The sequence below is a fragment of the Daphnia pulicaria genome, chromosome 1, assembly GCF_021234035.1.
Source record: "Daphnia pulicaria isolate SC F1-1A chromosome 1, SC_F0-13Bv2, whole genome shotgun sequence".
In the NCBI taxonomy this organism is placed as follows: Eukaryota; Metazoa; Arthropoda; class Branchiopoda; order Diplostraca; family Daphniidae; genus Daphnia; species Daphnia pulicaria.
In genome coordinates this window covers 13,244,219-13,257,079 of record NC_060913.1, presented here as the reverse complement: position 1 = coordinate 13,257,079, position 12,861 = coordinate 13,244,219, and the positions used below count along the sequence as shown (strand labels likewise).

At 40.5% G+C, this 12,861-nt stretch overlaps 4 protein-coding genes across 7 annotated transcripts; 3 read left to right on the top strand and 1 right to left on the bottom strand.

Moving 5' to 3' along the window:
- The first annotated feature begins 104 nt into the window (after positions 1–104).
- LOC124334054 (cytosolic endo-beta-N-acetylglucosaminidase 2-like) lies at positions 105–2,640 on the top strand. 2 transcript variants are annotated; one of them, XM_046789019.1, is made up of 9 exons: positions 106–405; positions 484–502; positions 575–723; positions 790–1,093; positions 1,163–1,541; positions 1,608–1,825; positions 1,903–2,025; positions 2,097–2,267; positions 2,346–2,640. In XM_046789019.1, exons 1-9 carry the CDS (start codon positions 228–230, stop codon positions 2,458–2,460), a joined length of 1,656 nt encoding a protein of 551 aa, XP_046644975.1. In that variant the 5' UTR covers positions 106–227; the 3' UTR covers positions 2,461–2,640. The 2 variants fall into 2 exon arrangements, with proteins under 2 accessions (XP_046644974.1, XP_046644975.1); XM_046789018.1 differs by having other exon boundaries at positions 105–405; positions 790–1,541.
- Positions 2,641–2,671: 31 nt separating this feature from the next.
- LOC124336647 (CD82 antigen-like) lies at positions 2,672–3,961 on the bottom strand. Its single transcript, XM_046790438.1, has 4 exons — positions 3,782–3,961; positions 3,366–3,590; positions 2,911–3,246; positions 2,672–2,830 (listed from the first exon to the last, which is right to left on the bottom strand). Exons 1-4 carry the CDS (start codon positions 3,857–3,859, stop codon positions 2,702–2,704), a joined length of 768 nt encoding a protein of 255 aa, XP_046646394.1. The 5' UTR covers positions 3,860–3,961; the 3' UTR covers positions 2,672–2,701.
- On the top strand, positions 3,954–6,051 carry LOC124336426 (E3 ubiquitin-protein ligase CHIP-like). 2 transcript variants are annotated; one of them, XM_046790244.1, is made up of 8 exons: positions 3,954–4,403; positions 4,792–4,918; positions 4,981–5,052; positions 5,125–5,252; positions 5,336–5,449; positions 5,519–5,575; positions 5,654–5,770; positions 5,828–6,051. In XM_046790244.1, the coding sequence occupies exons 1-8, from the start codon at positions 4,383–4,385 to the stop codon at positions 5,951–5,953; spliced, it is 762 nt and encodes a 253-aa protein (XP_046646200.1). In that variant the 5' UTR covers positions 3,954–4,382; the 3' UTR covers positions 5,954–6,051. The 2 variants fall into 2 exon arrangements, with proteins under 2 accessions (XP_046646200.1, XP_046646192.1); XM_046790236.1 differs by lacking the exon at positions 3,954–4,403 and adding an exon at positions 4,451–4,709.
- A 213-nt stretch (positions 6,052–6,264) lies between these two features.
- On the top strand, positions 6,265–12,503 carry LOC124333259 (G-protein coupled receptor Mth2-like). 2 transcript variants are annotated; one of them, XM_046788951.1, is made up of 8 exons: positions 6,265–9,582; positions 9,684–9,843; positions 9,918–10,022; positions 10,090–10,168; positions 10,580–10,753; positions 11,081–11,268; positions 11,339–11,486; positions 11,558–12,503. In XM_046788951.1, exons 1-8 carry the CDS (start codon positions 8,785–8,787, stop codon positions 12,027–12,029), a joined length of 2,124 nt encoding a protein of 707 aa, XP_046644907.1. In that variant the 5' UTR covers positions 6,265–8,784; the 3' UTR covers positions 12,030–12,503. The 2 variants fall into 2 exon arrangements, with proteins under 2 accessions (XP_046644907.1, XP_046644908.1); XM_046788952.1 differs by lacking the exon at positions 10,580–10,753.
- Positions 12,504–12,861: the final 358 nt, after the last annotated feature.

Below are 12,861 nucleotides of genomic sequence, written 5' to 3'. Positions count from 1 at the left end.
TTTCGCGCCACAAAACCGCGATGTTGCCATTATGTTCATAGATTCCACAAATGTCGTCCCACATATTAGTGTTTCCATGGTGTATTTGTTTCTGTAGCACATCGCCCCATCGGCTGCTATCAGACGTGCAAGCGAAGTAGGTTTAGGTTAGGTACTAGCAACAACAACAACAACCCCACACGACAGGTGTTTTTTTTTTTACATAAGAAGAATTAGAATTTTAGAACATGTCCATGTCAGTTCCGATTCATTCGTTAGAAGAGTTAAAATCTTGGAAGATCGCAACTTCTCATGCGAAACTCGAGTTTCGTGAAAAATGTTTTGCAGCTTGTGAATCAGGTGGAATTTTTCAGGACTGTCTTATTAAAAATGTTCCAAAAACTCTCGTCTGTCACGATATGAAGGGTAATATGATAAAAACTTGTCAAGTTTTCCTACTTCATGTAATTTCATATTTACTTTGAAATTGTTGTTGAAAATAAGGGGGTTATCTTGATGACAGGTCTGTGCAATCACTACAATTTTATTATGACTTACGGTACCATTATTTCACATATACTTATTTTGCTTCTAGTCTGATTGACGGATGTTCAAACCAGGAAGCATATAACTTCATCCAATGGAGTATTATTGACATTTTTGTCTATTTTAGCCACCACTTCATTACAATTCCACCACCTTGCTGGATACATGGAGCACATGTTCATGGAGTGCCTATTTTAGGTTCTTTTATTTTTTTTTTTTCTTTCCCTTTATTTATTTATGATTACCTTCTTCATTGGCTATCAGGTACTATAATTACAGAATGGGATGAGGGGGCTGCTACCTGTAAGCAAATCTTTTCTTCTAAAGATTCAGTTGATGACTTTGTTAGTTCTCTAACTCAATTAACACTATATCATAATTTTGACGGTTGGCTTATCAACATTGAAAATCCGTTGGAGGAAGTATCAATAGATAATGTGATATACTTTCTCCGTCGTCTGAAACAAGAACTCGTTTTTGCCGGAAATTGCGGTAAAATAATCTGGTATGATAGTGTTACGAAAGAAGGAAAACTCGATTGGCAGAATGAACTAAATGAAAATAATAAGTATAAATCATGCCCAGATTCTTCTTTTATGACCAATCAGATTACTTTTCTTTTTGTGACTTCGCACAGGGATTTTTTCGATGCATGCGATGGTATCTTCCTGAATTATGTATGGAAGCCTGAAAATTTAAAGAATTCAGCCTTAATGGCTGGAGACAGAATCTTTGATGTCTTTGTCGGTATTGATGTCTTCGGTCGTAATTGCTTTGGTGGTGGAGGATTCAATACGAATGCAGCCCTTTCAGTTGTAAGGCAGGAAAGGCTTTCTGCTGCTATTTTTGCACCTGGCTGGGTGTACGAGTGTCACCCTGTTGAAGAATTTGAAAATTTGAGTTTTAAATTCTGGTCTCTTTTATTTCCCTACTTGAATGTGCATGGACCCACCTCGTTTCCGATTCGGACCAGTTTCTGCCCTGGGTATGGTAAAAGTAAATACTTCGGCGGTCAGGTCTGTTTTAGTACATGTTAATACTAACAATAACAATTTACAGCTTGATGATTTTTGTCTTTTTAGTTGGTGGAGGATAAGCCTTGGCACAATATCTCTAAACAGCAATTACAACCATGCTTAGCTGTTGTTCGTGGGCTATTTGATTTTGAAACGGAAAGATTAGGGATTTTCAAGTGTGGATCCGAAATTTCTATTTTTGGTAAACAGAATCTTTGTCTTACGGATGCATTTAACGGCGGAGGATGCCTGAATATTGAAAGTCCTTGCGCTGCAATATTTCCGTAATTCAAATAATTTTTTTTTTATTGAATTTTTCTTTATTTGTTGCACTATTTAAAAAATGTTCTGCATTACATAGATTATTCTTTTGCCATATCCCTGTCAAAAAGCTAGTGACTATTGCAATTGTCTTCAAAGGGGATAACAAGGAGGAGCTGTCTGTTAACCTAAAATTTACACAATTTAGGACTTCCCACACAACGTTAGTAGGCCTACCTGTCGGTCTTTAAAGTGACATAAAATACTGGTATTATTATGATGTTCAATTCCTAGCAACGTTTCCTGCCCTCTTACTTCTCAGATGAAACAGTTTCCTACAACTTTAAATGGTGATGGATGTCACTGTTCATTTACCATTTCATCGGTGAACATTGATTGTAGATGCGACGAAGTGGTAGGGAATCTGTTCCGTTCCATGCCCAATTCATCCAGCTGGGAGACAAGGTATGTGTTGCATCAACTACAATCAGTCATCAGTGATAATCTTGTGATTAAGTGTGATGAAATGTTTTTCAATTCAAGGTTATTTAAAATTTCGGTGAGCGACCAAACCGAAGATTGCATATTTTTGAGAAGTATTGCGCTTGAAAGCCAAGGTGAAACAGAGTGCAAGATCGGTTATTTATGTTGCTTTTAAATATTTTTTTAACACTGATTGAAGAAGTTGAATTCTGCCAGTCAAGCAGAGTAACACGTGGAATAATGTTCAGTCAGCATTTAACGCTGATTCTATCATATATATAAATAGTGCTGAAATAAGGAAATTAATCAATTATTTTTAGATTGCGAAGCGTTTAATAAATTTAAGATATATGCATTCTAGACAATTTCTGCGATATTGTAGAATCGAAAATGTACGGAAAATCTAAACATAATTTTTAAACGCCACAACACATCGCCACCGACAACAACAATCCAGCTAAATCAAAAACTGCAAAAACGACAAAAAATGATAAAATATATTCGGATATTGGCTCACTCAGTTTGGTGATTTCGGACAGACATCCCTAAGAAACGAGAGAGATAGAAAAAAAAAAAACAAATAAATAAAAAGTGACAACGAATTTTTAGATTGTTAACAACAAACCTCGGTATAGATTTTCTGACTGATTTCTTCCCATTTCCATAATTGGATTGTTTGTCCTTTTAGCATTTCGTGACAAGCTTCTCTATGTTCAGGTACACAGCATGAAGTTGTCACGGTTTCTTTTTCAGCTTGGAGATAGGTCAAATTGTAAAAGGCGTGAATTCCGCAGCAATTTAGCTTGCTTCGGATGATATCCACACGCATTTTTGAAGTTTTATTGTGGTGATAATTAGAAATGTTTTCCTTCAGAGAATTTTCGGTTATTTTGGAAAAGCGAAGAACCATTATTCCTCCCACAATTACGAATCCAAGATTTAGTAATACGAAAACCAGGTACTGGAAGGCGAACAGTGCGATGCAATCATTCATCGTAGCGAAATATTCCATTGAGTCAAAGGAAAAAGCAAATTACTCTCAAATCTTTTTGTTTTGTTTTAATACAAACACGAGCTTACGCAAGAGATCAGACATTTTTTCTCGCCAAAGGCACCACGCAACCCGAATAGGCTAAGAAATATGAGTAGAACGCTGACGGCAATTGCAACCACGATGTTCATAAGTGTAACCATATATTTGTCGTCTTCCGCCAAATATTTCTGTTTGTCATCTGATCCTTTTTTAAATTCTTGACGTTGTACAAGTGACGACGCCGACAAGGAGATTAGTGCAATACCGCTCAACTGCATTTCAAAGAATATGTCAGTATCATATTTTATGAAAAGCAATAACAAACCCAGTTCTCCAAACGCAACATTTAATTCGATAATTTCAACCATATTTAGATGAAGTCTTAGTAAACTCACGTTGGAATAATATAACTGTTAATATTTAACAAATCTATAATTACATTGTAATATAATAATATGTTTACCAGGATTAACACGTTGAGGCACAAAAAACTCCATCGTAAAATCTTGTGCTGGGAACGGAACGTAACCTCGTCCGTCATTTCCCTTTGACTGTTTTTCCAGTTACTATTTCAAATCGGAATGAAAGCCCGTGTGATAAGGAAACTTACTGTACCACTAACAGGAAACCCAAAATCCGAGTAAAAGAAAATACATTTGCAAACAAGCAATATACAGCCGGAACCCAAACGGTCTAAAAAAGTGACGTCTATCATTAATATCGTAATCCATAAAACCACGTTGACTCGACCAGTTGGTCTCACACTTCGAAGTTTTAACTCCTGAGATGGTCACGCGTTTAAATAAGTAAATAAATAACCAGAATAACCACTGCGGATCGCCTACTGTTCTCTCGGTTAAAGCCCAGCAGTGCGCAGTCAAAAGTGTACGCGCGTGTACCCAGGTCGGATGTATAACCTAATAACCTTTTCTTTTGCTTATTTCAATAAATTATCTGCTTTAACAGCTCTAATTAATTTTCTTATCCTAACTTTCAAATTAGATAGGAATCGTTATGGCATCTACTGCGCGTATTCATCATAGATTAAAATCTATTTTTATTGGATGGTAGATGGCGGTGAAAAGGTCTTTCCACAATCCGCACTTTACTTTACTTTCATCCGCATTTTATAGTTTATTTATTAAAAGCGTTTTTGTTGTTTTCCGCCTTAGTGTCAGAATATCTGACGTTAATTGGAATTGAGCAATTACGTTTTCGTATCTATTTTATGTGATAGTGTTGCTTTTTTAAATTCTTTCTCGATCCTACAGCACCCAATAGTTTCTTTTTTTGAGAAGAAAATGAGTGACAGAGAACACAAAGATCAGGGGAATAAGTTGTTTTTAGCTCGACGTTTCGATGAAGCAATTTCATGCTATTCCAAAGCCATTGTAAATTTCTTTAATTAAATTAAGCATCAATTATTTTGTTTTGCAACGCGTAAATCAAAGTAATTGTAATTGTTTTCTTTAGCTTAAAAATGGTTCTGTTCCACAATACTACACTAATAGAGCTCTCTGCTCTCTCAAGCTTGGCCGTTGGGATGCAGTAGTGCAAGATTGCAAAAGTGCTTTAGAGTTAGACAACACTTGGGTGAAAGGTTTTTATTATAAATTCTTAAAAATACTCTCTGAAAATGCTATATATTGTTATTATGTTTAGGGCATTTTTTTCTGGGCCAAGCTTTAATGGAAAAAGAATGCTACGAGGAAGCAATAAAACATCTTCAAAGGGGTACTCATTTCCCTAACTTAACATAAATTTTGAACACATAAAGTCTGATTATTGAAATTTGCTTGTTATTAGCCCGTGATCTTTCGATGGACCAGAAACTTAATTTTGGGGATGATATTACCAGTCAATTAAGACTGGCAAAGAAGCATCATTTTACAAAGCAGGAAGAGAAAAGAATTTCACAAGAAATCGAACTACAGGTAGTCTGTTAATAACATTCTCTTTTTCCACTCCACTTTGAAAAAATTATGATTCATTTGAAACTTGGATTTTATTATGATAGATGTATATAAATAGGCTCATTCGAGAGGATCGAGATCGACAAATCGATTTGGTTAGTCAAGACAAAGAATACAGTTCAGTGGAAAACGAAATTTCGAACATAGAGAACGTCACCGTGAGCATATCTAGAGTAACATTTTTCTTGTTTCGTTAGTAGACTAATAATACTTGATTAAAATCGAAGGATCGCTACCTGGCTGAATTGAATGACCTTTTCGCAACCGTCGATGACCGAAGAATGGTACTATAAATTATTCAACTGTGTGTTTCAGTACGTCTTATACCATTAAGAAATTGTCTTTGTAATTGCGTCGGTTAGAAACGTGAAGTTCCAGACTATTTGTGTGGCAAAATCTCTTTCGAGATCATGAGAGATCCAGTCATCACTCCTTCAGGAATAACCTACGATAGGAAAGACATCGAAGAACATTTGCAGGTAAGTGAATTCAAAATTGCCTAGTAGATTTTAGCCAAAAGATTTGTTTTTACGCAGCGAGTTGGACATTTTGACCCTGTGACGCGAGTTAAATTGACCAAAGACCAATTGATTCCAAATTTCTCCATGAAAGAAGTTGTCGACTCGTACCTGACCGAAAACGAATGGGCTCAGCACTACTAACCACTCTTTTAAGGATCATTCATTGATTTTGATTCTCTTAAAAACTCAGCCGCATTGTATTAAATGAAATCGATATATATTATGATTTGAATCGCCGAGCCCCAGTTGTGATGTTTCCTATCGGGTTGGATGATAATCAGGAAGTAAATGTTGCTATACAGTCTCTATCGCTATTGATTGCACATTGCTGTTGTAGTTCAATAGACGATGCTGGAAATTTTATATCCCTGATTATGAACCTCCTATTAAATTTGATTTTATTGGGATCAGAGTTCGCCTTGAGCAGATTCTACACCTGTAGGATTGCTCCAATCTTTCAATAGGTTATATTCTTTAGACTAAATTATCGTCTCCTCTGACAATTGTTTGTGGGTGATTGATTTTATTACTTTAGCCAAAGGCAATTGATGATTTGCAGCCAAACTGTATTGGTACGTTTCCTTTCATTAAGCGCTTAATTGAGCTTGGCGTGGTTCGTTGTGGATGTCGCCAAGGACAATTGTATCAGAGTTGGTTAAGTTGGTCATTAATCAGGGGGTCGACTTGGACGGACGGTACTATCGATCCTGGTACAGCACGGGACTGGACCGATATTCACTTAAATTATAATAAACGTCCCATGGGTAAATTGTGTTTGCCACGTCGTCAACTACAGTTATTATCTTATCAGCACTTAAAAAGAGAAGTCTGTTGTATATCTTGCAGTGTGCATACAAGGGCGGAAACGTTACTGTTCCTGTTCTAGGTCTCAAGTTGAAGTTATTCAATTTAATGCATAGCCTAGCACTTGTTGTTGCATCGATTTCTTAACTTTTTTTTCCCCCCTCCTCGCGCTTCGACTGTCCTATAAAGGATCGAGCTGACGAATCGAACGGCGTTGGGTGTGCCGTATAGACGACGGAAACGATGGACAAGTCCCGCCCACTCTCATAAAAGTTGGTTGGCAAATAATGCGGGACATTGAAGCCTTTTTAATGTGTCATCTTTTTCATTTTCTCCTTTGATCGCTCGGTTGCTTTTATCGCTCTTGCACGGGGCTTTTATCGCGGTCGACTTGTGCCCCGAATGGCGGCCGGTATCGGACGTTACGTTATATTAGAAGTCAACACAACAACACTTATATGCGGCGTATGTGTCACAACGAGAGTGCCTTTTTGCTACATGGCCCACCGCCAACACGTTTCATTTCCGTTCAGTCTGTCAATAACGATCAGTCAAACAAATAAGACACAACTTTCATTTAGGTTGTACCCGGGATCGGCGAGGGTGCCAACGACTTGACGTTTGTAATTGATTGCCTAGCTCGTATGGAAAATATACGTAGTATAACATTTTATAGGGACTTTTTTAATCCATCGGTGATGGCGGTCGGCCCAAACTTGAAAGCATTTAAAACTGACTGGGGGTCGAAATTTGATAAACCGTGAAATGGAAACGGGTGCCGTCGACTGGCCATCGTCAAATTGTTTAGTTAATTTAGATTTGTTGGTGTATAGAGACAGTTGCTTCAAAGCCGGTTTCTTGTTATGGCGTAGTCCACGAGTTGCTGCTCCTGCTGCCTCGATAGATAAATGTATACACGTGAAAGAGAGTCTGAGCGTCTAGGTCGTGTATAGACCAACAGTTGGCTTGTCTCACGGACTATTTTCAGGTTTAGCAAGGATGCCCGATACACGTGTTTTTCATTCCCGAAAGAAATAAACAAAATGACGAAGAGCAAAGCCGAAATATTTGGAGAACTCTAGATAGATAGATAGATATACACCGTGACCAACTGCTCATCTATATTTGCGCCAGAGATTGGCAATCTATCGCGTTTGAGTCTGCGAATAATGCCTATTGGTTTGCCCCTTTTATATTATTATATAATGTAGTGACATTGTGACAAATGAAAACCTGATCGAATCCGATCTTCGTACCGTACAAGAAACGGCAGTCCATCTGGCCCGCGGAGTTAAACAGCAATCAATACTATACAAGCGGATGAGATGGATGGACTAATCATTGGGAGCGTTCGGCCATTTTACTGTCACACCCAATAATCAAATGACACTGAAGAAATAAAACCGATCGTCGCGCTATGGTGGACATGAGTGTTAAGGTGAGTTGAGAAAACAATCAAAAGAAATAAAAAGGGAAACGGTGGATAAGTAATGTCCGAGCAAGTAGAAAAAAGGGGACAAGGAGAATGGCAACTGATAATAAAGGGCCGTTGGTCCCTAATGTTTCGTCAGTCGAAAGTCGAACTGCGAGTGGGGCGGTTTACTATACACGCGCGAGCTGCTGCTGCTGCACGTTAAAAGGGAAATCAGAAGAAAAAAAATTGTTTTTTACTATAGGCCCTCTCGCGATACGCAGTCGTATCACGGCGGTGGTGTTGCAATCTGCATCCACAAGTTATCCGACCGCGTGACAACCCCAAAAACTCTATCGTAAGTCGTTACATAGTACGCTAGTTTCGTTTTTGTTGCCCAATCAACGCCCCGTCGCGTCTCTCCCGGCTCGCCAACATTTTCAAAGCTCATCTGAAAAACGCGTTCATAGTGCGGTTTGCCTTCAAGGCAAAAGTAAAGGTTACTACCTTATCGTCGTCGTATGCCGTTAGCCTTGGCGCACCATCGAAGAGAAAATCAACTAGACGAGTTAAGAAGAAGAAAAGAAAGTCTCAACACAGGCCCAGAGGCGATCCGCCACTCGATTCCTCCGGGCTCTTCTTCTTACAGTTCAGTTCCGCGTGGGAACCCAAACTGGGAACGTCGTCTCAGTCGTGCATCAATTTTTCAAAAGAGTTGAAACTCTTGTGTTAGTATCTTGTTTAAACTTGCGACATTATGATGATGGCGATCAAATGGTTGGTTGCCATCGTTACGTTACTCTGTGTGGCCCATTTCAACGACGGGCAAAATCTACTTTCCAAACCGGATCCGCAATTGGACTGGCAGATTCCTCTGACCAAATGCTGCGCCAGTGAGAACGAGTTCTACTCGCTGGGATTCGACACCTGCACCCTGAATGGAGAAATGAATTTCAACTGGCCGCCACCGGTGTACTCGGCTAGGACCAACGAATCTGTCGTCGCCGGTTCGGCCCGATTCTCGTTGACTTTTAATCTGTCGACTTGCACGTCCGGTTACGCCAGCCAGAGCACCAGAGACTTCCGCTTGTACACGGACGGATCGGCCGTGATCTCATCATCGGGGGAGCGGCTTCCAGCCAATTCATTCTGCCTCAACCAAATTTCTTCGGGAGAAGTTGATGCGGCCGAATTCGCCGTTCGCCACTGCGCCAGCGATCCTTGCAATCAAACCAACTGCATCCGCAAGTGCTGCCCGTTGGGGATGGCGCTCAACACTACGACGCAATTGTGTCAAACGTACAACGAGCCGTTCGCCCTGGAATTCCGCAACGTGACGGGTCACGTCGTCACGCCCAACCCGTCGTCGTACCTCATCCGCCAAGGAGACGTTCCGAAATGTCAACACGGCATGTTTCCCCTCTCGCCCAATACCAATCCCGAAGATGAATTTTACGTTCTGCCCGACGGCCAGATTTACCTTCCCTATTATCCTGAAAACGACAGGTACACCCGGGATTATTGCATTGACGACTTTTCCAGCGAAGAAGGCATTGTAAGTTTCGTTATTATTATCTTATTTAAACACTAAATCAGTTTTGTGGAAAAGAGAAAAGCCAAACGGACGAGATGTTGATTGTCTTCTTGATATTATAGTACCGACAAGCACTTTTGTGTTTTCCTCCGCAACCGGAAGAGTCGGCAGATAACCAACTGGTGTTGAAGGTGTTCCCTTATTTCCTCTTTCTCTCGTCACTTTTTCTGACTGCCACGTTCGTCGTGTACGCCATGATTCCCGAGATAAGAAACATTCACGGTACTTCATTTTTCATTATGCGTTTTTATACCTTTTGTCAACTTAACGCATTAATTAATCGTGTTGTCGTTTAGGTGTGACAATTATGTGTCACGTTGCATCGCTAGCCGTCATGTACATTGGTTTATGCGTTATCCAATTGGGTCCCCAGTTGCCGGACGGTGTCTGCGTCGGATTAGGTAATCCCGACTGGTTTTCTGATAAAAGTTCTTTCAATAATTTGTTTTCTTCCGGTATATTATGCAGCCGTGATTGTTCATTTTACATTTCTTTCAACATTCACCTGGCTGAACGTCATGAGTTTCGACATTTGGTGGACTTTCAGGTACGTTATAACCGCAAACAAACGTGCCATCTATGCTTTTAGTTATGTTTTGGATGGGACGATTGAAGCGATTTGCCAATAGGCCTGCGGCATTGCCTGCGTATTTTCCGCTTACGTCATGCACACAACACACTCATTCGGTTCTGTTTTTTTTGTTTTTTCGTTCGTTTTGTTTTCTTCTCGGGAGATAATGACGAAATCCCCCATATCTCTCTCAGATCGTAATCTATGCGTTGCGAAATCACACGCTTGATAGTTTCCCTATTCAAACGTTCTCTAATATTATTTGATCACTTTTTCTTTAAATGTGTTCTATTATTTCATATATTTGGTTGACGTCTTATATTACTTTACTGTATCTTTCCCTATTATATTCCCTGTGACTCGATTCTCCCACGTACGATTGTCAAGTCCGTTGAACTCTTCGACCAACGCCAAAGCGGTGGCCGTGGCTTTCTGGATGCAAACGCTCGCCAATCAAACGACGAGCTCCGCTTCATCGTCCCCCATCACCGATGATGATGATTGCGCAAAGGAAAATTCAGATGAAGACTCGGGTCCGAATAAAAGCTTAATTTCGAGCTGGTGAGTGCTGAGGCTGCCACACACAACACCTGCCGGATTATTAAAATCTAAAAGCGGGACTCTGAGACATTTGAGAAAGTTGCGACACCTCTCCCCAGACCACACGATTATGATTATTTAAAAAAACTTGACGTGTAATTGATTTGTCACTCACCACAAGTGAATGCGCAACAGCTGTCTTACATCTTTTTTTACTGCTGGCTTGCGCTTGGCTGCATCACAGCTCATACTTCTTTTCTTTTCGGCTATTAATCAGATTAGTGATGCACGGATGAATGACGACGATTAATTGTTTTCGTGTGCTTTCTATTTGATTCACGTGTACAGTGACTTGCGGCCACGTAATTCCAGACACGGGCGCCAGCATTTGGGTCGCCGCATCATCTTTTACTCGATTTACGCTTGGGGTGTTCCCTTTATTATCGTCCTCGTCGGCCAAGTTCTCGATCATTTGAAAAACCTCCCGCAACACATCGTCACCCCTGGATTTGGCGAAGTCAAGTGTTGGTTTTTCGGTGAGTCCCTTTTTTCTTTTTGATCAATTCAAAACCAAATTGATTTAATTCATTTCTTCTTGTTTAACAGAGAAAGAAGCTTTCTTGGTCTACCTGTATGGCCCCATTGCCGTTTTGATTCTGAGCAATATCGTCTTCTTTGTCATGACGGCCGTTCTCCTCTACCGGGCCAGCGTCGACGCCGCTTTCGCTGTCAACAGTGCACACGCCAAGCAAAAGTATAGTATAGGGTTAAATATAATAATGACTGATATGTCTTATGACTTTTTCTTTTTCTGGTTCCGTATAGGTTCCGTGTGATTTTCAGTCTCTTCATCCTGATGGGCGTGTCGTGGATGATGGAAGTGATCTCATTCGCCGTCGGAGGCTCGGCTTACATTTGGATCCCGACCGACATCCTCAACATTCTGACGGGCGTCTTCATCTTCGTCATTTTCGTTTGCAAGCCGAACGTGTGGAAGTTGCTGAAACTCAAGTGCCCGTGTCTGAAGCGGCTGGACGGCTGCTGCCCGTCGTACATGACCCGCTCCAACACCCGACAGGGCACCACCACCCGCAGCACCATCAAAGAAGTGTCGCACACGAAATCGTTGAATAATCTGGGCGGCGGTGGCGGTGGCGGTGGCCATCAGCTGGACGCAGATTCCAAGAAGAAAATCCGAATGGATGCCCCGACTCAGTCGACGCAGTTACGTGACTCGACTCAAGTCGATTCCGGCGATGAGATGATGATCGACCACGAATCCATCAGAATGGCCTGAAAATAGGAACGCTATAGAGGAATTCAGGCTTCAATTCAATTCACGCTAATTGCTGTTAATTGTAGCCTGGGATGAGAGACATGAGATGGACAGACTCACATTCGATCAAAGTGCAAAGCATTTTGATCCGCACTTTCCTGTTGCCAAAAACAAAACAAAAAAACAAAAGACAAATATCAATGTCGTCTATAATTTAATAAGTCACGCATCAATGTCTTAAGTGTATCCAGACCACATTCACACCCTATACGTATATTTTGATCATGTTAAGCCGATAGCTGTACATATTATTTGTTTGCTGGATTTGTGTCAGAATGTTTCGTTGTTTCGCTTTCGCCCTGCTGATTGTTTTCCCTCAGTTTTCCCATCATCAGTCAAAATGAAAAATTCATCGCATGCCATTTGTTCTCCGTGCGCGTTGTTTCAGTGTTCCACATTACCATTTGAATAGAATACACACACACACACACACACGTCTTTTTGTGTAATTTGTAAACAATTCGCCTTGCAAAAGTTTCATCTTTCAACGCGGCGAGACTCTTTTGTTTTGGTTTGCGTCGAGTTTATAATTTCGGCGAAACGACGCGAGTGCGTTCAACAAAATTTGTTTATTGACGTCCACTTAGTTGTGTGTGTGAGGGTTAAGAGTTGTTGCTTCGCAGTTGTGCTGTTTACACTGAACAGCTGGCCGAGCCAAGTTTCGTGTGTATATTTACGGTTTTTTCGATTGGATCGCGCCGATCTTTTGTCATGTTTTTCAGCGGAGTGGGTATTCTTAGCATTCTCCGCCCGTCAGAAGGTACCATATATTTCTTTATTTCCTTTTTTTCTT

Coding starts and splice junctions, on each gene's coding strand:
- LOC124334054 (XM_046789018.1), top strand. CDS start 228: ATGTCCATGTCAGTTCCGATTCATTCGTTAGAAGAGTTAAAATCTTGG. Junction 1,826..1,902: donor CCTTGCGCTGCAATATTTCC/GTAATTCAAATA, acceptor TGCATTACATAG/ATTATTCTTTTGCCATATCC. Junction 2,026..2,096: donor TTTAGGACTTCCCACACAAC/GTTAGTAGGCCT, acceptor TTCAATTCCTAG/CAACGTTTCCTGCCCTCTTA.
- LOC124336647 (XM_046790438.1), bottom strand. CDS start 3,859: ATGACGGACGAGGTTACGTTCCGTTCCCAGCACAAGATTTTACGATGG. Junction 3,247..3,365: donor AAAAATGTCTGATCTCTTGC/GTAAGCTCGTGT, acceptor TTCGCCTTCCAG/TACCTGGTTTTCGTATTACT. Junction 2,831..2,910: donor GTCAGAAAATCTATACCGAG/GTTTGTTGTTAA, acceptor CTCGTTTCTTAG/GGATGTCTGTCCGAAATCAC.
- LOC124336426 (XM_046790236.1), top strand. CDS start 4,620: ATGAGTGACAGAGAACACAAAGATCAGGGGAATAAGTTGTTTTTAGCT. Junction 4,919..4,980: donor AGACAACACTTGGGTGAAAG/GTTTTTATTATA, acceptor TATTATGTTTAG/GGCATTTTTTTCTGGGCCAA. Junction 5,253..5,335: donor CACAAGAAATCGAACTACAG/GTAGTCTGTTAA, acceptor TTATTATGATAG/ATGTATATAAATAGGCTCAT.
- LOC124333259 (XM_046788951.1), top strand. CDS start 8,785: ATGATGATGGCGATCAAATGGTTGGTTGCCATCGTTACGTTACTCTGT. Junction 10,023..10,089: donor CGGTGTCTGCGTCGGATTAG/GTAATCCCGACT, acceptor TATATTATGCAG/CCGTGATTGTTCATTTTACA. Junction 11,487..11,557: donor AGTGCACACGCCAAGCAAAA/GTATAGTATAGG, acceptor GGTTCCGTATAG/GTTCCGTGTGATTTTCAGTC.